General features: G+C 38.6%; 1 protein-coding gene across 1 annotated transcript; it reads right to left on the reverse strand.

The window, feature by feature from the left end:
• Positions 1–869: 869 nt before the first annotated feature.
• LOC138905869 (uncharacterized) lies at positions 870–24337 on the reverse strand (the record flags this gene model as incomplete). The annotated part of the gene is made up of 4 exons (XM_070194384.1): positions 870–1766; positions 23231–23365; positions 23495–23685; positions 23752–24337. Coding segments are annotated over 4 exons (1809 nt in total), but the record flags the coding sequence as incomplete, so codon positions are not given.
• Positions 24338–25250: the final 913 nt, after the last annotated feature.

Genomic DNA, 25250 nt, shown 5'->3' on the forward strand with positions numbered 1-25250 from the left:
CATATGGGAGGCATGGTCGGGAGGATAAAGACATTAGTGTAAGTTATTCTTGGAAGACTATGAGCCATGGAAAAGACAACAACAATTGTTTCATTTCATACATGCCTTGTTTGGCAATAGTAAGCCTCAAGGAGAGATAGCACTTATGTGACACCAGTCGCCTCTTGGAATGCGGGGAAAATCAGTTTAACTCGAAATAAGAATATTTTGGCACCCCGAATGTGATATGAGTTTCAAAATGCATGAAATTGCATTACGCTCTTAACATTAACTGACACAAGAAATCTATGTCACAAGCCCATAGGGATGAAAAAGAAGTTGAACACTGGTGAGATTATTATCATTCTCACAACTTAACCTTTGCCAATAGTCGATCCTATATGAGAGGACTAGAGATACAACAAACTTGTCTTTTCAAATCAATATGCTCATCATAGGACTGTTTAGCTTTCAACCACACACGAGTGAAATCATGTAGATAGAACATCTTAATATTGGGGTTGAGGGACTTACTTGCTGTCCCTTGGCTGTTGGGGCAGTGCCTTAGCTGGTGGCCCTTGACTCAGCACCCGAAACATTCATCCGTGCCACGTCAGCACACCCCCAAATGATGCCTCCTACACTTGGGACATGGGGGCCTATGCTGCAACTGATAATCCCCATTTGACTGGACCTGCTGATTAGATCCCTTGTTGCCTTGGTTACTATGGCCCCACCGCTGTTGATCAGGCCCTAATGGTAGTGCTCTAGCTGATGACTAAGCAACTAACTGTGTTGGTCCGGATGACACTCTCCTATGTAATACCTTTCCACCACTACCCCTACTGTGGGAACCACTAAGATTGCCCGCGGATCGAGTCTTTTTGTTATTATCTAGCTCTCTTTATTTTAAACTTTCGATCCTCCGTAGCTTGAGAAAACGCCACCATTTTTCCATAATTCATATCAGAATTCAAGGCAGTCGTAGCAGCCTCATTAATTACCAAGGGACTAAGTCCTTGCACAAACCGTCGCACTTTAGCCTCCATAGTGGGTAACATATAAATAGCATACTTGGACAGGTGCGCGGATTTCATATGGTACTCCCACACAGTCAGGCTACCTTGCCTCAGGCTCTCAGGCTCAGCGGCACAGGCTGCCTTTGTCTCGGCAGGCACGAAGTGGTCAATGAATGCATCGGTAAACTCACTCCACCTTACTGGGGGACTTCCCTCCTCACGGGACTCCTCCGATAGCTCAAACCAAGAATATGCCACCTCTTTCAGATGGTAGGAGGCCAACTCCCCTCCATCTGTCTCTGTAGCATGCATAACCCGGAGTGTTTTGTGCATATCATCAATGAAGTCTTGGGGGTCCTCCTTAAGATTAGTACCCGTAAACACTGGAGGATCTAACTGAAGAAACTTGTTCACTCTGGAACTAGCAAATTCCCCTGGCTGACTGGAAGGAGTAGGCTCAACACTCGATCTCTGGACCTGAGAAGCCACTATCTGTGCCAACATCTGTATGGTTCTCCTAAGATCAACATCAGTTACACCAGAATCGAAAGCTGGTGCTGGAGCTGGAACTGGAATATCAGTTGGAGGGACCGTTGCACCCTCAGTTGGTATAGGGACGGGTGTGGTCTGATCAGTTGTAGTAGAGCCGGGCAGTGCAGTAATTGGAGGAATATTCTCACTCCTTGGGTGCTCACCCGCATCATTAAATATAGAATCAGCTGCCACTTCTGGGGTGACATTGGCCCTTTGGCCAGTTCTTGCATTCTTCTAAGGTGCCATATAGTGAAAGTTAGAGTAAAGCACTAGTTAACGTAGGAACAATCTTACAATCAGCTTTATCATACGATCAAGGACATGAAAGAAGAGTATTATTCCTAAATGCCCAAGTAGCATCCTAGTTAGAGATATGGTCGACAACACACCGATAAGAAGGAATCTATTAGACACGGCTCCGAGACATCCTAGGATAGGATCTGATACCAAGATTGTCACGCCCCAAACGCGGGGAGCGCGACCGGCGCTCAACCGAGTAAACCCGACTGAGAAAGCCTGTTAAATTTCATTCTACCAAAATTCATCCCTGAATAAAGAGGAGATATACTCCATTAATTAAATACTAAAAGATTTCATTAACCGCTTCCATTTCATTCCCATTTACAACATCATTCAATATCTTCAAAATAGTACTAGTTTGTAGATTTAATGAAAAACATGTTGCCAAATACCAATAATTCTAATCCAACTCCCAACATCAAATACCACCCACAACCTATCTACGGAGCCTTTAAGTACAACTGAAGAGTAATATGGAATTACCGGCAACAAGATTTCATAACACAATATTCATAGACCGTCCACAGGATTTCATAACATAATATACCTATGCGTTTCATAGACCGTCCACAAGATTTTATAACACAATATACCTATGCGTTTCATAGACCGTCCACAGGATTTCATAACACAATATACATATGCGTTTCATAGACCGCCCATAGGATTTCATAACACAATATACCTATGTGTTTCATAAATATACCTATGTGTTTCATAGACCGTCCATAGGATTTCATATCACATTGGAAACAAAAGTACAAATATGTACATCTCATAACCTTTCACACCACATATCACTTAATTCGTACTTTCAACCACTTACAACATTATTATTTCATTGGCTCTCTTGGCCATACATATGATTCTTTATTCATGGTGCAATGGCCGCATTTCATATTCCACACTTTCATTTCTTCCCTTTCATAGATCATCATCATAATTATCAACAAGTAGAATATTTCAAAAATCACAACTTTAAGTTCATTAGTAATGAAGGTTTTTAAACACAATAGATTCCTTTTCAATAAATTGAGTAAAATGATTGGCAATCAAAGCACATGTCAAAATCATACACAATTTTCACTCACGAATATGTAAGAATGCAAAACACATTAAAAATACTTACAAGCATAGCATTAGCTAAAATAACCACATATGGGCATCACTTGAGTTCATAAGCTTTTAGCCAATTATATTATCGAAGTCAATTTTGGAATAGTTGAGTCAAATCTCTTTTCATAATCTTTCTCACATTTATTTCATTTCATTGGCACCATTGGCCACAAGTATAACTTTCCTTCTTGGCACGTTGGCCACACTTTATATCCCCAATTCACTTATTTCACTTCCAACCATCTTTATAGGTTATCAACAATAAGACATTTCCAATCAATACTTTAGGTACACATATGAGCAATTAAGAGTCTTAAGAATATTAATATTCTCTCACAGAATTTGGCATACTATCTTTCATTGAAACACGACTCAAAGCCATAACATTTTAATACGCAACCCATACTTTGAAACTTACGGGAACATTATGGAATTTAATTTCAAGAGAGAAAGTTTAGCCAACATACATTGATGGAGCTCTTTAGTGCTACTAAAACCACCTACTACTCTTACAACTTCAATCTGTATCAATATAATTCAATTGAACCAATATTAGTAACAAATTCCATAATTTAGGCCATTTAGGCATTTTATCAAACTCCTAGTAGGAATGAATCTTTACATCTCTTACCCATATAATAAGTTCATCTAACTATTACCATTTACCAACAATTTATCCCACTACCCTGGGCGCTGGCGATGGGAAATAATTTTTCCTGTCACGGGAATGGGCATAACTCTCTCCTACGATGTCCGAATTCGACGATTCTTTTTTATATGTCTCTATAATTTCAATATGGATCTAATGCTTCAATCAAAATGGAATTTGGAGCTCATTTGATTAATGTGATATTACTTATACTCGAAGAAGTGGCGTCGTTGAAACACTTTTGATGTCCAAATAATGTGGTTCCACCCCATAGGTCTCCTTTGATACTCGAATACGTTATTCCTGAATACCGTTGTCACACTTTAAAATATTAAATCATTAGGAAATTTTAACGGGGCCTTACAAAAACCTAGGGTTTCTTACTGTTTTTCCTTTTGTCGTTTCTGAGTACTTTCGCTGCTTCGAGTTTGAACATTTGGGGTCTTAAGCAACTAAGAGAAATCATTTGTTTGGTCTATTTCCCTTGAAAAGGTTAGTACATCTCTAAGTTATCTCTTTTAATCACTTTATTTGAACATTATGAATACACTTGTTGTCTTATGTGAATTATAGTCGTTTATGATGCTTATAACTAGTATAGAAATGCTATTTTCAGTTTATGATAAGTCATTTATGAGTCTAAACAGTCTGCATGATTAAGCTGTAATGTGCCTTTTATGATTGCTCATGTTTACCTAAACTTCATAGTCTTTCATTGGCGATTCTACTGTGATCTTTACCTCTACATATTATTTCCCTGCATTCTGTTTGTCTTGTGGTCAAGTTTATTGTTTTATAATTTTGACTGAGATGAACCTGAAAAGTTCATAAGTTCATATCATTCACCATTTAACCGAAGCATGAAAGAATCTTGGTGTTTAGATGCTTTTCTTCTCTATACCTGTATCCGTTAACTCTTAGGGCAACTCCTGGGCTATTACTATGACATTCTCATGATTATGTCTAATTATTGGTTGCATTTGTATGAAACAATCTTGTTAAGTAGAACTTTCCCTTTTACATGAATATCAATAACTTTGTTGTATGTATTTTGCTAAGATTAAGTCATTCCTTTTCATGAAAGGTAAGTCATAATCATGTTTGTTATAGTTGATTGATAATTGTTGTTAAGCTGAACAAAACTGTCTCATGTTTAGATAAAACCTTCATTACATGTCTAAGTCAAAACCTATTTGGTGCAATAATTTTTTATCTTTAATCTCTTTTATGCTACTGCTGACTTTGTGAAGCTTGTAGTTGTCATTAAGGTATCTTTCGTAAAGTAGAACATAATCATTCTTGTTATAATTGAGTGATAAATGTTTCAGCTGAGTATGATTACTTTTTATCTAGATACTAATTTAGGTTGCACACCCGAGTTAAACTTGTTTTGGTATAATACTTCCTTTGTCTATAACTCCCTCCCGTCATGACATTATTGACTTGATTCCAAAAAATTTAATGCTCACAACCCACTTGAAGTGTCTATGTATAACTGACTGAATATTATATGTATCCCTGTTTGGTTTTCTGATCCCATGCTTTGTTTTGAACTGTACTCAGTCCCCTCCTTACTGCTAATCTGAACTGAATCTGATCTTTAAACATTATGAGAAGTTCCTTATTGATACTGCCTTAACATAATAGTTTGTTTGAGGTTAATATTGTTATTGAATGTGATCCTGTTGTACACCTTAGGAATCCCATGTTGAATCTATAACATGTAGTCTTACTAAGAACCTTGATCATGATCTGATACTTCTGATTATACCTATAAGGTTGTTTGGTGTGATTGTTTTATTTAAACCCTTGTTAGTGCTTCGAGAATCTCAAGCAGTGTGGTCAGTCTATGCATGTGCTAATAGCAATACTTAAGTTAATCAACTCATGATTAGTTTGTCAAGGCAAGAGCATCATGCATTTCTTGTGTTGCTCCGTATCTGAACTCTGTGTTCTTTACCTTCCCTTTGAATGAGTTTTTCCCAATTTTTAGACCTTTGACAGTATGTTATAATGTTCCTATCTCTCCCTTATATGTGCTCGAAATCTGACCATTAGATTTACCTGATATGAGGACTGTTCATCTGGTGTTAGAAAATGTAGAATTGTTTATGTACCCTTATGTTATTCTGTTAGAAGGGAAAGCATACTTCTGTGGTAGGGAATATTATAGCATTTAGTTTTCATTGAAAGGGCCTCATTGGTACTTAAACCCATAGGGAAAAATAAGTCATTAGTGGTTAGGGGTATATGAGAGTGGAGATTGACTCCAGGTTGGGCTGCTCTCCCCGGCACAAGTATTGCCCTGGACCTTGAGTCCCTTAGAAACTTTGAAGTGCCGGGGGATTCAAAGGGGGCATCGACCTTGAGTAGAATTTCCTCCTTAACCTTTAATTCATTGACACTTTTGGTTCTTTAGGGGTTTAATGTTTAATGACAACGAAAGATTTTCAATATAAATTATTTGCCATTTATAACCACCACATTAGTATGATTTCTCATAGTAATTGAGTATCAATATTTTAATATATTCTTGTTGCAGTCGTATGTTTATATATTTAATACATGGTTGAATATGTTGAATATATGGAATGTGTATCTAATGATTTTCTCCTTTCTTTTGGACATGTACATCCATTTGGGTCTGCTGAGTTCCTAAGAAATTCAGGCCCAATCCCAGCCTTGTTGCATTTTCCTGGAGAGTCCAAAATCAGATGTAGCCGCATCTCTTTACTGCTGAGCCTGCCTTTTGAGGCCCAATTACCAGAGTCCAGTCATCTTTCCCTCAATTCCTTTATTATTTGTCTACTGCTTCGCTAGTTAGTTCACTGCATTGTCGCATTTTGTTATGCCTTAGTATTATTGTACCTTACATGTATATAACGCTCATATATTAGATCACATACTTTATTTTATGCTTTAATGTCATACAAAAAATAGGCAAGACTTAAACAATATAGGATTCAAAAAAGAATTAGTTAGTAATTGATCCTCATTTCGCTAAATATAATTTGCTCATATCATTACTATGTTCTCGCTCACCTTCCTTTTTCTCAAAAGATTTTGAAGCCCAGAACTATGTAAAACCAGCAGCCCCATTTTTTAAAAAGAAATCAGATCTGAATCGCAAGCTTTATCTTCAAAGAGGTAAATCGAAATTTTGCAAAAATAAAGAACTGGCGCCTTAAAGGATTTTCAACAAAATGATCTTTCTTCAAATCCTCAAATCAAGGTATATCTTGGGCTCACTGTTTTACGAACATCTCTTAGAGTTAACATAAACACTCATTCCCCAAACCAAGTGTTTTCATAACTTTACCTCTTTTCACACGCTTTATAAATATAAACCATTTACATACACATTTCAAAACCCTTTCAATTATATCCACCAACATATCTATAGACTCTTTTATAAATTCATATCCCTTTAAAGGTCTCACGCTCTTTTATTATACTCTCCCTTAGGTATACAGTAATCCGTACTCTTTAGTATTACTTAAGGCATAGTATAAATAACTAATCCCTTAAAATTAGTCTAAGTCCTATGGAGCTACCTCAGGTAGATTTTAAGGGGTGCCAAACACCTTCCCCTTAGAAGAACAAGAACCTTTACCCATAATCTCACCGGTTAGCAGACTACTAATGAATATGACTTAGTAATTAAATAGGTACCCTAGTATATCGTTAAATATTAGGTGGCGACTCTATTTTATCAACAACAGAGAAATCACAAGTTGAATCTTGTTTTGACTGGTGCAAAATAGGGTGCAACAACATGGCGACTCTGCTGGGGAATACACTTAGGTTCTAACCTTAGCAAACTTAGACTAATTTGGCATCCGAATTTATTTGTACATTTCTTTAATTGTAGATAAAATTGCAATTACGTGCTTACCTGCTTTGTGTGCTCTTTATGCTTATTGTTGCTACACCCTTGTCTGTTACTACTTTATATACACTGTCATCATATTTTTCCTATCAAGTCTTGGCCGTAAACTATCACACACAATGGCACACGAGGGTTATCTTTTACACCCCTCCGAACCTTCTTTTCAAAACTCTCTAGTTTCAGAGAATGGCTTTGTCAGGACAACTGACATAACTTCTCGCAACCTTCAGTCCAACTCAAAAGTAGGAAACACTCTACTCTAGTAAAATAGGTCATACTGCATAAACCTTAGGTGAGTCAGTCCTTATTCTGGACTGATTTCATTTGGATACGTAGGTTGCCCGAGTCAGATTCGGCCATTTTCATTCTTAATATCATCATTTTGCATATGTTGTAATCAAACTACGCTTTGACTTGATTCCATTTGGATACGTTGGCTGCCTGAGTCAGGCTCGGTCATCTTCATCATGTTTCATAACCCACAAACTACGTTCAGACCTGATTCCATTGTGGATACGTAGGAAACCTGAAAGGGTTCGGTCATAACCTTAGGAAAAGCCTTATAATGCATTAGTTCGAATTAGGACGCAATCGCGACAACAAGTAGCTGCATTGTCAGAAGCATCACGGAAGATCGACATCAACAAGAGAAAGTTTTCAAGAGGATACGCTCACGTGTGGAGAATCTTTCATAATATGTCATAATCCGGAACGATGGCATTCGCCTTAAAACGAAGAATTTTCAACATATTTTCTAGAGACAATATATATATATATATATATATATATATATATATATATATATATATATATATATTGATGTCGATCTTTATATATATATATAGTAATTTGATCCATCTACCAAACTTCACGGCACAATCATGTCAAAGGCCGGGGCAAACCAACACTGTGGTCGACACAAACCAACTCCCCTCCCCCTACTAAGAATTTTTGAGTGCAAGGTCAACAGGGAGTAAAGAAGCACTAAGACCACACTGGGGCAAATAAAGGACACGCCACTTGCCTAAGATTATTTCTCTTCCTTCTTTACTTAATTTTTTTTGGTACGGCTAAAGCTAACCTTTGAATCCTTTGCAGGTACCTCGGAATCAGACAGTTGATATGAAAAAATCTGTACATAGCAAATCGCCTGCTCAAACAATCGAAGCACCCTGTACAAATGAGTTGTCGGCCTCACTAATTGAAGTCATGTACATAGCAAACTGTCTGCTCAACTAATCGGAGCATTTTGTACAAACGGACCGTTGGCTTCACCAATTGAAGTCCTGTATATAGCAAACCGTCGGCTTAATCAATCGGAGTGCCCTATACAAATCGAACATCGACTTCGCCAATCGGAGCCTTGTATATAGCAAACTGCAAACTTCGCCAACAAAGCAACTCGCATCGCTGCTCCATCACAATGGATGCCAGAATAGACAGTCGCAAACCTCGTTACCGATATTCTGCCAATCGATGGCCGCAACTTAGCTTCACAATCAAGAGTATCTCTTGGGCATGCTTTTATTTCATTTGCTATTACTTTGAATGTTTTACCGTTTTGCTCATGCAGCTTCAGGCATGATTACGGCTTAATCAATCACTCCCAAGCGGAGATTACTTTGCATTTTAGTGCAAAGCTCTCCCGACAAGCGGAGATGCACTCTACAAAATCAACGCTCTCCCAACAAGTGGAGACATTTCTCAGTGCAAAGCTCTCGCAACAAGCGGAGACGCACTCTACAAATTAAGCTCTCCTAACAAGCGGATATAATTTTTAGATGCTCCGACAACTGCGGAACGGTACACAGCCTGTCTAACAAATTGAGTCAAAATCAAGTATCCCATCATCCTGATCCCAAATAACGGCTCCCCGGCAGCCAGACATCATCATTCATGCATCATTTACATCGCATCTTAATATACTTTGCATTGCAATATATTGGTATGCATGTATTTTATTTGTTTTGCAGGAACAAACACCGCAGCGTGGAACCTTTCTAAGCAGCAGACCAAACTACAATGCTATGGGGATAGCAAACCCATTAGCGGGTCAAGGATCCAAGTTCAAGACAACCAGTGAAACTCAAAAATTTTAAATCCTTCAAATCAAGCCGCAAAATTCAAGCTATCATAAGTGCCCAATCCTCTGTCACGCCGTATCGTCATAATACGATACTGGGATATTTCCTGCGAGTGTCGCTTCCTCAAAATCTTCACTCCAGAACTACAAGAGGTCTGATCTTTGTTAAGCCCGAGGTATGTAAGCAATTCAAAGCCAAAATTCGGCCCCAATATCTTCAAAATTCTCCCCGAAATCTTCCCAGATTCTTCCTTAACTCAATCCTGCAATTCATAATCTTCATACCACTCCTGCAATACATGCCTAAAATCGAGACAAAATTGGCTTTGGTTCAATTTCGTTGCCCGAAAACTCTTTCATCATCTCCTGTCAAAGAGGGGCAGCTATTGACGGCCAATTTTGACCGTCCCTTTTAAAATTAATTTATTTATACTTAAAAATTTACAATAAACATTTTAAAAGTATTTTTTAGTAATAAATACATATTTTTACGAATTAATTAAGTAGTAGTTTTAAAATTAATCGCATAGTATTAATATTATGTAATTACAAACATATTTACTATTTTAAGATTATTAAAATAACTCTTATATATATATATATACATAGGTTCTATAATTAATTTAATGAATTACTCTTTAATTTCTAGTAAATTAAGTTACTTTGTTGGTATTTCAAAATTAGTGTTACAATTTAGAAAATAAAGTATTTTTATAAATAATTAATTATAATAATTAATAGTATATGTAATAATTATAATTTTACTACATTTTATTAAAAATTGTTAAGTTTATTTAAATTAATTTAAAAAAGGCTTAAAAGACAAAAAGGCTACAATTGCTAATTTCACTTCCAACCATCTTTATAGGTTATCAATAATAAAACATTCTCAATCAAGACTTTAGGTACACATATGAGCAATTAAGAGTCTTAAGAATATTAGGATTTTCTCACACAATTTAGCATACTAGCTTTCATTTGAAATACGATTCAAAGCCATAACATTTTAATACGCAACCCATAATTTGAAACTCACGGGAACATTATGGAATTCAATTCCAAGAGAGAAAGTTTAGCCAACATACCTCAATTGAGATTTTCTTAAATTACTACAACGTTCCGGAAATTCTAGCAATCCCAATCTCTTAGATGAAGAACTTGTGGGTTTTCCTTATTAATCTTTCAAGATTTGAGCAAGACTTGATGAATAATTAGCCTAGGATTTTCTCTCTCTCTCTCTCTAAAACACTCTCCCTTGTCTCTAAAACATCAGAATATTTGCTCAAAAATGACCCTTTGCGTGTATTAAACGAAGTAGGGTCAGGTTTTAAAATTCAAAAAATGGAGCTCCAGAACGGTTCTACGGTCGCATATGCGACCGCATAATGGATATGCGGACCGCATATCGGTCGCATAATTGCTGACAAAAATGATCAAAAATATGTCTGTGTATGCGATCACTATGTGGTCCGCATAACTGTTATGCGGTCGCATAGTCGACCGCATAGCTGCTTCCAGAATGGACCTCTCCTGCTCACTTCTGCGGCCATTATGCAGCCCGCAGAGTGATTATGCGGTCGTATAATGGACCGCATAAATGCACTTTTCCGCCAAAATTTTTTCTTTACTTTTCGGTGCATTGTTCAACCCAAAAAGACCGAGCCGTGGCTCGCATGCTCACCGCAAAGAATTTCTACAATCCTCGAACACGTAAACCTAGTCCGGCACCATGAAACATTTTTTTCTTTGCAAGAATTTACCGGAATTTACACTCAAGTATTTCAAAATTTTCCGGGGTGTTACATTCTCCCCCGTTTAGGATCATTCGTCCTCAAATGAGGGTCAAAATTTGTTATTAGTATCTTATGCAACTCAGTTTTTCATACCATACACCAGGAGCCTCAAATTTGACTAACTCCCTAAATTTTCAAAATTTTCGCCAGAGTTTCCTTTGTAACTGGGCTTATCCACCTATGAGAGAGCCCCAGAAACACATCCTAACAGTATATATATAATCCAACGACGTAACATAATACGAAACAACATCAATTATGGCCTCATAAGCAATATATTTCCAGAAAGAAACACCCTTAACGCCAATTGTTCAAATGATACAAAATTTATAGAAAGCAACTCTTAGAATTTTCATAGAACACAACTTTATAAATACATGGCTATTCAAACAAATAAGGATACTTTTCTTCATTTCTTCCTCGGCCTCCCAAGTAGTCTCTTCAACCTGTTGGTTTTCGCCATAGCACTTGACGGAGGCAATCTTAACTTACGAACTTATCTAACAAGAATAGCAAATAGTTGTTCCTCATAATCCAATTATCCATTAACTCCACCTTCTTACACATAGACACATGAAACACCGGGTACACGGAGGACAATAATAGGAAAACATTATACTCATAGTTTGGCCTATTTCCTTCAAGATTTCATAAGGCCTGATGTGACTACATATACTTTACCTTCCTTAACAATTCACACAATATATTCATAGAGAAATCTTTAGAATAACCCGTTCACTTTCTTCCATTCTAAATCTCTATGCCGAACACCCAAACTAAAACTTTTGCGACCTTCAACAATTACTCTAAGATGTGCTAGCATGAATATGATCATAAACTTTCTATCCAATATATTTGATCACGGAATGACACTTCTTCTTTGACATGATTGAACCTTTAACCCCCATAGATTTACTAAAAATAGGAACAACGAGGTTCGCGATTGGGCTGGAATTGTTTTCAAGGTTCCATCAATGTGCTGAGCAAAGCATCTTAGGAAAATATCCTAAGAGATATGAATGTTACTACCAATAGCGCTGACATGGTTAATCATTGTGATGACATCATTGATTCGACAAATGAGGCATAGAGTTGCCTAGTAGGCATTGATAATGTAGGGAAAATGTTCATGATTCTTAGATTTAAAAGAAATGAGTCATGAAAAGACAACAACAATTGTTTCATTCCATACGTGCCTTGTTTGGCAATAGTAAGCCTCAAAGAGAAATAACACTTATGTGACACCAGTCGCCTCTTGGAATGTAGGGAAAATCAGTTTAACTCGAAATGAGACACCCCGAATGTGATATGGGTTTCAAAATGCATGAAATTGCATTATGCTCTTAACATTAACTGACACAAGGATTCTATGTCACAAGCCCATGGGGATGAAAAAGAGGTTGAACACTTGTGAGATTATTATCATTCTGACAGCTTAACCCTTCACAATATAGTTGATCCTATATGAGAGGACTAGAGATACAACACACTTGTCTTTCGATTCAATATGCTAATCATAAGGCTGCTTAACTTTCAACCTCACACAAGTGAAATCATGTATTGGTTAGAGAGAATAAATACTTTGCTGTGAGCTAGACATGTTTTTTGCCATAACAACTCTCAAGCTGCAATACTAGGCCAATTCATGGGCAATTACAATGCTAGGAATAGTGTGAGTTACTCACTGAGGTATGCTCTAGGTGGACAAGAAAGTCATATTGAGATGGGCGAACAAAAAGTTCTTCTTGTGACGAATTTGTGAAAATTTCAAATTTCCTAGAAACTTTATGCAGAGAAGTGACCCCTTTCAATTTACATGTACACATGTGATAGATGTTGAGATATGCTCTCATGTTACTAGACTGTGGAAAGGATTCATGATAATACTCACAAAGGAGTAAAGTAAATGTTCCAACCATAGAAGTCACATACACCGGAGAGAAAAATAGTGGCTCAAGAAGGATCTCAACACTAGGCTGCTTTACATTAGATTTGATATCGCATAGTTGTAACACCCCGAAAAATTTTGAAGTACTTAAGTGTAAGGCCTAGTAAAAATTGTAAAGAAAATAATGTTTCATGGTGCCGGACTAGGCTTACGTGTTTGAGGAATGCACGGGAAAGTAAAGGAAACTTTTGCCGGAAATGTGCATTTATGCGGTCCATTATGCGACCGCATAATCACTCTGCGGGCCGCATAATAGCCGCAGAAGTGAGCAGGTGAGGGCTATTCTGGAAGGAGCTATGTGGTTGACTATGTGACCGCATAACTGTTATGCGGTGCATTATGCGATCGCATAACAGTTATGCGGACCGCATAGTGACCGCATACACAGGTAGTTCTTTTGGCTATTTTGTAACCAATTATGCAACCGATATGCTGTCCGCATAACCATTATGCGATTGCATATGCGACCGCAGAACCTGTTTCGGAGATCCATTTTTGGGTTTTTAAAACCCGATCCTATTTCGTTAAATACACTCTTTGGGTCATATTTGAGCTATTATCTGATATTTTAGAGTGAGAGAGGGTGCCCTAGAGTAAGAAGGTGATTTTTCAATAATTGTTCTTCAAATATTGCTCAAGATTTGGAAGATTAAGAAGGGAAACTCACTAGGTTTTCATCCTAGAGGTAAGATTCTACACCCTAACTCCCAATTTCGAATTTTGTGTAGAAATGGATAATAAGCAAGATAATTTCTGGGCAAGAGGGTTGGTTATTTTACATGCATGTGTTATCAAAGGGTGTAGAAAGATTGTTGAGCTAAAAATGATAAAGGTTGGGTTGTGGGATGATGGAATCATCCATAAAAGGACCTTGAACCTTAATGCACACCTAGTGTTTGATAAAATGCTCAAATGAGCTAGAACCATAATCATCTTCCTAATTGTGGTTCAATTTGTTATATTTCTAAAATAGATTGAAGTTGCTAAGAATTTCGGAACATTTAGAGTGTAAGAAAGCTCAAGTGAGGTATGTTGGCTAAACTCTTCTCTTAGAATTGAATCCCACGATATTCATGTAAATTATGTAAGTCCCGAGTGATTCATTATGAAATTGGCTATTTCGAGTAAGATTGGATTGAAAGATATATGTTCAACAAGCATCCCAATGCTCTATTCATGTTATGTTACCAATTGAGGATGTGTTAAAATATGGGCTGTGCATTAATAATGTTTCGACTTTAAGTCAAGTTCAAATGAAGGCTATTATGCCAAATTTTGTGAAATATCTCTATGTGCATTAGACTCTAAATTGCTCATATGTGTACTACACACTTTGATTTGAATTGTGTTTATTGTTGATGATGAGGATGATATTTGAAATTGATAATATGAGCATGAAATACTGAATATGGCCAACATGTGGCAACTAGTGCCAATGAAATGAAAAGATGTGAAAGTATTATGAAATGCGATGATTGATATAAAAAGGTTGATGTCTCAAATAAGACGGCCTAGCCGATCGGGTCATGATCAGACACCATGCCGCACACATGGTGGTGATTTTGCTGGAAATTGTAATTGAAATGGTAATTGTGGTTGATGTCTCTAATGAGATAGCCTAGCCGATCGGGTTGTGATCGGACTCCGTGTTAAAGACGGTGGTATTGATATTGAGAGAAATTGTGGTTGATGTCTCTAATGAGATGGCCTAGCCGATCGGGTCGTGATCGGACTCCGTGCTAAGAGTACAGTGGTACCGGTATTGTGAATAATGGTATTGTGGACAATGGTATATCAATACTAAAAATCTCCCAATGTGAGATATGAAAATTAATTTGAACACTATCTTGATCCTAAATTGAGATTTGATGTTGCTTAAGGCTTTCATTGATATTATGATAATCTTATTTGTATTATTTGTCATTCTATTGAGAGGGTGTTTAGTTATACATACTAGTGCTATTCGACAGTACTAACATCCCTTTTGTCGGGGGCGCTGCATCTTTCAATAGATGCGGGTGGTTCCACAGCAGGAGATATTTGTCAGTGATAGCAGTGCACCTTTTTCCCAGCTGACGTGGTGAGCCCCACTTCATTCCGGAGTCATGAATCTTTGGTACTTTGTGTATTCTATTTGAGGTATAGTCGGGGCCTTGTTGCCGGCATTATCATTGTACTCTTCTTTATCTATAGAGGCTCCGTAGACATAATGTGAGTTGTGTATTAGTGCTGGGGAAAGAAAAACTATGTTATGTTGTGGACGTATTACTTGTCCATTTGAGACTTTAAAAATGATGAAACTATTAAAAATGAATTGGTATTGTAGACATGAATACATTTTCGTCTAATTAATGATAATATGTATTATCTCTATTCATGGATGAGTTTGGGTAGAATGAAATCTAACAGGCTTACTCGGTCGGGTTCATTCAGTTGAGCGCCGGTCGCGCTCCTCGGTTTTGGGGCGTGACAATAGTAAATATTATGGTGGTGCGTGCATAGGCACAAGTGAGCATATGTTATTCATTCGATTCAAAAGGTTCTATAAGAAATTCATCGGATATAGTCCCTTGTTGAGAATTTAGGGAATCAAATGGGATGTATTAATCCTATAGTTATAACTCAATTCAAGGACATAATTATATAGCTCAATTCCACAGGAGGTTGTAAATAAGAGAATTTGTGATAGAGTGACTTCACGAATAATGCGTCTCGTTCAGAAAGTATGCAATGTTTTTGTGACTCAATGTTTTGGTTAAGACCATATTTATGTAGGCCTCTTCAATATGGATGTACATATACAACAAGGAAAATAATGCGGTGTTCATAATGATGTACGAAGGAGTGACTTACTTGATGATTTTAGATTGACAGGGTAGTGTCTTAATTAATGTCCCTCTACTCCACATCTAAAATATACATTAGTACCATAGTGACATACACCCAAATGACATCTCATACACTTCACACAACGAGGATTAGGCTCGTTAAACTGACTCACCCCACCGACCTAATATTTACCCTTTTTGCATAAGTCATAAGAATCCCTCTAATCTTTCTTCCAGGCATTCACGACGAGAGTAACAATCTCTGCAACAGTTTGCTCTATGGGTATTTGGAATTCCCCAATCCTACCACCCCTAACACACTCCTGAGCATACTCACAACATGACGAAAAAAATATTCCTGCCTGCATATCGGGCAGACATGGCTAGGTGTACCCAACCTAGGGCATTTGTTCTTCTTGTGCCCCCTCTTTCCACAACCATAACATATTTCAAGAGTCTTTCAACACATCCCCAAATGGCGTTTCTTACAAATCAAACATTCCAGCTTATTGGTACAAACAACCCTCTTTCATTTCTTAGGTGCTCTTACCACATGATCCGGTGGCACGATAACATTAATAGGGACAAGGACACTTCCCTTAGCAACTGGTTCTTTCAATACCTCATCGCTGCCTCGAACCCGTGGGTTACTCATATGGAAAATAAGACATGACGAGGAATTTAGCTTCCTACCTTGAGCTCTATCGCACGAACTGGAGTATCAAAGAAGTATGAAATTCCTAAATGTCCAAGTAGTGTCCTTATTATAGATGTGGTCGACAAAACACCGATAAGAAGGACTCTACTAGACACGGCTCCGAGACATCCTAGGACACTTTAAAATCTTAGGCTCTGATACCAAGTTTGTCACGCCCCAAAATCGAGGAGCGCGACCGGCGCTCAACCGAGTGAACCCGACTGAGCAAGCCTGTTAGATTTTATTCTACACAAATTCATCCGTGAATAAAGAGGAGATGTAATCCGTTAATCAAATACTGAAGAGATTTCATTAACTGCTTCCATTTCATTCCCATTAACAGCATCATTCAATATTTCTAAAATAGTATGAGTTTATAGATTTAATGAAAAACGTGTTGCCAAATACCAACAGTTCTAATCCAATTCCCAACATCAAATACCACCCACAACCTGTCTACGGAGCCTCTAAGTACAACTGAAGAGTAATATGAAAATACTGGCAACAAGGCCCCGGCTATACCTCAACCACAAAGTACATGAGAAACAAAAGATACATGACCCCGAAATGAAGTGGGGCTCACCAAATCAGCTGAAAAACATGTACTGCTATCATTAATCAATGCCACCTGCTGTAGAACCACCTGCATCCATTAATGATGCAGCGTCCCCGGCAAAAGGGACGTTAGTACTGTCGAATAGCACTAGTATGTATAGCTAGAAATCCTTTTTCAAAATAGAATGCCCATATGATCTATACGTGGAACACATAATATAATGTAATTGAAACAACATGTACAAACAAGGACAACAAAAGGGGCACCTATAATGGGTCTCATTAGACCGTCCTTAGTGTTCACATATCATATTATACACTCATGCGTTTCGTAGACTGTCCATAGTGTTTATTCATACAGTACACCAATACCTCCTATACACAATGCACATATGCATTTCATAGACCGTCCACAAGATTTCATATCACAATGGATTTCATAACACAATGTACCTATGCGTTCATGTAACGACCCGGCCGGTCGTTTCGAGAGTTATAACCCCGTTTTCCCCATTCCTACTTCTTTTTGTGTTATTCAGCTATATTATGTTATATCGGGTTAGTTGGTTCGAGTCTGGAAGGAACTCGGAGTGAAATGAGACACTTAGTCTCATAATTGAAAATTTTAAGTTAGAAAAGTGGACCGGATATGGACCTATATGTAAACGACCTCGGATTTGAATTTTGATAATTCCAATAGCTCCGTATGATGATTTTGGGCTTAGGAGCGTGTCCGGAATATTATTTGGAAGTTCGTAGAGGAATTAGGCTTGAAATGCCGAAAGGTTTATTTTTGAGAAGTTTGACCGAGGGGTTGACATTTTGATATCGTGGTCGGAATCCGATTCTGAAAATTGCAATACCTCTGTTATGTCATTTAGGACTTGTATGCAAAATTTGAGGTAAATCGGACGTGATTTGATAGGTTCCGGAGTTGTTTGTAGAAATTAGAAATTTCAAAGTTCATTAGGCTTGAATTGGGGTGTAATTCATGGTTTTAGCATTGTTTGAGGTGATTTGAGGAGTCGACTAAGTTCGTATGATGTTTTAGGACTTGTTGGTATATTTGGTTGAGGTCTCGAGGGCCTCGGGTGAGTTTCGGATGGTTAACGGATCAAAAATCAGGATCGAGGGCCATGATCGAGGACCTCGACCGAAGGCCAAGATCGAGGCAGAACCGAGGTTGTCTGGGCAGAATTATAAAAATAGGGACTTCGTCTCATTTGCCATTTTTGATAAATTGGAGCTTGAGGAGAGGCAATTTTTGATATATTTTCAAGGAAAACTTGAGGTAAGTCCCTTGTGATCATTTCTACTCCATAAAATTGAATTATCATTGAATAATCCGACTAGATTACATGATTTTGAGGTGTAAATCGGAGATTGGAACTTAAAAATTTGGAAATAAGATTTGTAGATTTGAGGGTCGAGTTGAGCTCAGATTTTGGTAAAATTGGTATGGGTAGATTCGTGGTTGAATGGGCTTTCAGATTTTGTAACTTTTGTCGGGTTCCGAGATGTGGGCCCCACAAGCAATTTTTTAGCTAAATTTCGGATTTTTATGAAAATTTAGTATTTTCTTATGGAATTAATTCCAATAAATTTTATTGACTGAAACGAATTATTTGTGACTAGATTCGAGGTATTCGGAGGCCGATTTGCGAGGCAAAGGCATAGCAGAGTAAAAAGTTTCACGTTTTGAGGTAAGTAACGATTGTAAATCTAGTTCTGAGGGTATGAAACCCCAGATTTCGTATCATTCTACTATTTTGAAGTGACGCACATGCTAGGTGACGGGCGTGTGGGCGAGCACTGTTGGGGATTTGTGACTTGGTCCATCCCATAGCAACTGTAAAGTTGCATACTTTGTTGAAACCATATGATACTTATATATTTTAGAAAGAATTTTTGTAAATTGGGTTGAATGCCATGTTTGGGCCTTGCGCCAAAGCTGTTTGGACCCTTAGGGGATGTTTCTTACCATCCTCTCATTGTTTTCGATTGAAAATCTATACTCAGTCATGTTTATACTTGTTTACCGAATAACTCAGTTTTATGACTCTATTTTGATGCATATAAATGTTTTGGGCCGAATGCCCTGTTTTATTGAAATGCCCGAGAGGCTTGAGAGGTTTATGACTGAGTGAGGCCGAGGGCCTGATTTGTGAGGATGAGTGTGGATCGGCGCTGCCCGCCTACAGCATATTTATGATTGAGTGAGGTCGAGGGCCTGATTTGTGAGGATGAGTGTGGATCGAGGCTGCCCGCCTGCAGCATACTTTATTATTTTGGCACGTGACTTGTCCGTGCAGATTATAGCGCTTGGGCTGAAGGAGCCCCTACGGAGACTGTACACACCCCCAGTGAGCGCAGGTACCTACTTAGTGCGAGTGCCGAGTGCTGAGTGACTGGGAGGCATGAGCGATTGTGAGGTATGCCCGAGTGGCAAGAGTGATTGTGAGGTATGCCCGAGTGGCACGAGTGACTGTGAGGTTTGCCCGAGGGGCTGTATATGAGTGATGTTTTGCCCGAGGGGCTCTTTATGATTTCATCATTTTTGCTCACCTTTGCATTGAGCCTTTGTTTGAAAAACTGTTGGAAAAATGTCTTTAAATGATTTTTTTACTGGAACTGGGTTTAAACTAGATAATTTGATTCAAATCCTGATTTTAAAAGCATGTGGTAGTTTACTAAGATTTCCTGATATGAACGTTATATGCTTTATTGCTCTGCTCAGTCTTTATTTATTGTTGTTACTTACTGAGTTGGCGTACTCATGTTACTCCCTGCACCTTGTGTGCAGATTCAGGTGTAGCTGGACATGGTAGCGGTTATTGAGTGTTCTGGTTGCAGATTTTCTTGGAGATAGCAAGGTAGCTGTTTGGCGATCGCAGCCCCTGCTCTTCTCCCTCTTATCTTCCTCTAGTTGTATTTAGCTATTTTCCAGGCTGAGTTAGCCTTGATATTGTTAGACAGATTGTAGTAGATGCTCTGTCACGACCCAACTGGAGGGTCATGACTAGCACCCGGGCCATACTTGCCGAGCACCAACGTACATTTTCTAACCTTCCTTATTATCTTTAAGGGCCGACAAGACCAATATAAATGAAAGACATGGATCATGAACATCCAACAATGAAAGATAATGTCATGAACATACGTAACATGGGACGACAAGACTGTCAAGAAACTATATATAAGGTACGAGCTACCATGGTGCCATGAAAGACTATACAACAAAAATCAGCCGACAAGGCATTCCAAACCATACATGAGTCGACACCTGTCTATGAGCCTCTAAAAGAACATAAGTGCTACAACATTGCCGGAACAGGGCCCCGACATACCCATAATGTCTATAACAAAAATGCATACCAAGACCACGGCAAGTCCGGAGAAAGGATCTTGCCAATAACGCTGAACCGGATAGCCTACTGTGATGGGGGAGCTGCGTCTACCCGTCTATCAGGACCTGCAGCACGACATGCAGCGTCCACAAATAAAAAGGACGTCAGTACGAATAAAGTACTGAGTATGTAAGGCAGAATAGCATAAGTAAGAACAATAATGTAAACAGTGATAGGGAATATACAACCTGTGACATCTGGGTACCTCTGAGGGCTACTGACATGAAATACATGATACATACATATATATATACGTAAACGTTTAAAACATATGCCTTTGTGGGCATCATCATCATCATATCGTACCCGGCCATAATAGGCTCGGTAAAATGTACCCGGCCATCATAGGGCTCGGTAGAATCGTACCCGGCCACGTGGAGCTCGGTAAAACCCAACTGATCAGTGGTTGCACAATAGGTGCCATACCCGGCCAACTATAGCGCGGCTCGGTAGAGTAAAATAGATACATATATATGATGCATGCTGGACTCATTGGAATCACATTTTGAACCTTTCGGAGTGACGTAAGGTCGGTATCCTTCGTACACGTTATTAGGATTAACTCTTCATCAAGAAACTTATAAGAATCAGGAACTACCAACAACATTGATAATATAAGAATAAGAGAAGTAACATCAATACCAATCGTTTCATAAGAAGGGCAGCAATGTAAGTACTGCTAGCTTCTAAGAGTAGAGTATCTTTGGGAGCTCGTTCATTACATTATGTACAATCGGAGTCGTGCAAAAGAATGAAGGGGATAGACTCACATACCTTGTATATACTGCCCAACCTCAAGCTATGCAAATATCACGACTCCTTAGTCTACAATAAGACAAATGACACTATCATTATCGTTTAAGCGTCGTAACTATTATGTATCGACCACAACCTATTTTACGATGAAACGGACAGCACCTCCCCTATTTATATGACTTCCCACAAGTCAATACAATCACCAAACAGCCCAAACAACATCATTAATAATCATATTGAGCCTCCAAAACAGTCCACCAACCAACAACATTACTACCAAGCTTTTCGATATATATTTCACAAGTTCTAGCTTCAACGACTTAGCTGCAACTTGGATAATCTTAAATATATATAGAGTAAGAGGTTCCTTACCTTTAAACAGAAAGAACAACTCCAATTTGACCTTAATTTTCCACGAAATATCCCTTCAATTCTGCCACAAGAACAAGGAAGCGAAACTAGCAATTAATTCGGGTTTTTCGGCACTAGAATTACTTTAGAAGACTTGAAATCACCTAGGTTTGATATTAAAAACTTGAAGGTGTATTTACTGGACATAAAACACTTAAAACAACCTCCCACACGAGCTGGAACAACACAAAAATCAGCAACAACAAGAAGAACAAGAAACTTACTAGCGCCACGGGATTTCCGACATTTGATTTGTGTTGTTTGCCCTTTGTTTGGGTCTTGGATCATGAGAGAACCTTGAGAGACTGTTTTTAGGGTTATAAGGTCTGAATATACTGAAAAATAATGACTTAAAACGGGGTTGAGGTATCTTATATATGTCCATATGTCTTAAACCGCCTTTGTGGGCCCCATAGAGAGCAGCTTGGCGCACTCTCGCGAAAACGCGAATATCTCTCTATTCCGAGATCGTATCAACGAACGGTTTAATGCGTTGGAAACTAGACTCATAGATATTCAATTTGATAGGTAGATCACCCCATAATTCCAAGCACATTGGGAGAAAAATGCAGTAACATTTGACCTAAAGTTTAAGTAAAATTATAAACCTAAGTTGCGACAACTTTTATCAACTTTTGTTTCATAACTCGCTTGACTTCAAGACTTATGATGCGGATATTATATGATTCAAATACATTAAAACAAGACCTCTTGGGACAGTTAATCACCTCTAGTGTTACCCAAAAATACGGGTTACAACATCCTTGATTCGTTTAACTTCTAATATTTGTTAACCACTCTTATACACCCTTGTATCGTTTAAGACCAATAGGATTAACTTCTTATCATCTCAAAGATAATCTCTTCTTGGATTTACATCGACTAACTTACGACGTGATCTATGGTATGCGAATTTGGGTTGTAACACCCTCTCCCCCTTAGGAACATTCGTCCTCGAATGTAAGGGTTTATGGGGTGTCTAACTCATCGTGGATTCCGACGGAGATTTCCGGCTGAGTTTCCCCCATAAAATGGACACTAGCCAAACTTGCAAGCAGTTAAACCCAACCTATGGCCTTACAAGACTATACAAAGCATTATGGATATGTACATTATCTGCATATCACCATTTTGTATTAAAAAAAGAGTATTCACAAGCTATTGCTTATCTCATAGAGCCGTTTCACCTTATAATGCGTCCTTCTTTCCCCCGGTATCCTCGTTATTTTCACTCTGGAATAGGTAAGGGTATTTAGACTTCATCTCCTCTTCTGCTTCCCATGTCATTTCTTCTATATTCTTGTTCCTCCATAATACTTTCATGGAAGCTACATCCTTTGTTCTCAGCTTGCGGACTTGTCGATCTAATATAGCCACTGGCAGTTCATCATATGATAGATCCTTTGTAACTTGTACATCTTTGATAGGGACGACCCGAGAAGGGTCTCCAATACATTTCCTCAACATAGATACATGGAATACCGGGTGGACAAATTCCAATTCAGATGGCAATTCTAACTCGTAAGCAACCTGTCCAATTCGTCGAAGAATTTTGTACGGCCCAATATACCGTGGACTCAACTTACCCTTCTTCCCAAAACGCATAACACCCTTCATCGGCGAGATCTTCAGGAAAACCCAATCACCAACCTCAAATTCCAGATCACGACGTCGGACATCGGAATAAGATTTTTGCCTGCTTTGTGCCGTCCTCAGCCGCTCTTGTATCAGTTTCACCTTCTCAATGGCTTGGTAAATCAAATCTGGCCCATATAATTCTGTCTCACCGACTTCGAACCATCCAACTGGTGATCTACATCTCCTCCCGTACAGTGCCTCATACGGGGCCATTTTAATACTGGAATGGTAGCTATTATTGTAGGCAAATTCTATAAGTGCCAGATGGTCATCCCAATTCCCCTTAAAATCTAGAACACATGCTCGTAGCATATCTTCCAGCGTCTGGATGGTACGTTCAGCCTGTCCGTCAGTTTGCGGATGGAATGCAGTGCTGAGATTTACTTGTGTGCCTAAACCCTTCTGAAAAGACCTCCAAAAGTTAGCCATAAATTGAGCTCCTCGGTCTGATATAATAGATACCGGCACACCATGAAGCCTAACAATCTCCTTGATATACAACTTCGCATAATCTTCAGCCGTGTAAGTTGTCTTAACTGGTAGAAAATGGGCAGATTTTGTAAGTCGATCAACTATCACCCAAATGGAGTCAAACTTATGATAAGAGCGAGGTAATCCAATAATGAAGTCCATATTAATCACCTCCCATTTCCAGGTCGGAATCTCTATATTCTGAATCAATCCACTGGGTTTCTGATGCTCGATCTTTACTTGTTGACAATTAGGACACTGGGCTACAAATTCTGCAATAGACTTCTTCATGTTGTCCCACCAATACTGCTCCTTAACGTCATGATACATCTTTGTCGAGCCAGGATGGATAGAATATCGGGACTGATGAATCTCAATCATAATCTTCTCTCGCAACCCTGCCACACTAGGCACACATAATCGGCCCTGGTATCTCAGTGTCCCATCTCCTCCGATCTTGAAAGCTGTAATCTTACACTGCTGAATTCCCTCTCTCAATCTTACTAAGGTAGGATCTTCATATTGCCGTGCTTTTACCTCGGCTACCAAAGATGATTCTGCTGTATTCTGTACAGTAACACCTCCGTCATCAGAGTCCAACAATCTGATTCTCATATTGGCCAGCTGGTGAAGCTCTTTGGTCAACCCTTGTCTACCTGCCTCAATATGTATTAAGCTTCCCATTGACTTACGGCTGAGAGCGTCTGCCACAACATTGGCTTTACCAGGATGGTACAATATCTCGACGTCATAGTCTTTCAGTAATTCAAGCCACCTACGCTGCCTCAAATTCAACTCCTTCTGCTTGAAGATGTATTGTAAACTTTTGTGATCTGTGTAGATGTCAATATGGACGCCGTATAAGTAGTGCCGCCATATCTTCAAAGCATATATTACTGCAGCCAATTCCAAATCATGAGTCGGGTAATTCTTTTCATGCTTCTTCAATTGTCGTGATGCATAAGCAATCACCTTCCCACGTTGCATCAATACGCACCCCAAACCTATACCTGAGGCATCACAATATACCACATAACCTTCTGTTCCTTCTGGGAGAGTGAGCACTGGCGCAGATGTCAATCGATTCTTTAGCTCCTGAAAACTATGTTCACAAGCATCAGACCACTGGAACTTGGTAGCTTTCTGTGTTAACTTAGTCAATGGTGCTGATATAGAG

The sequence above is a fragment of the Nicotiana tomentosiformis genome, chromosome 2, assembly GCF_000390325.3.
Source record: "Nicotiana tomentosiformis chromosome 2, ASM39032v3, whole genome shotgun sequence".
In the NCBI taxonomy this organism is placed as follows: Eukaryota; Viridiplantae; Streptophyta; class Magnoliopsida; order Solanales; family Solanaceae; genus Nicotiana; species Nicotiana tomentosiformis.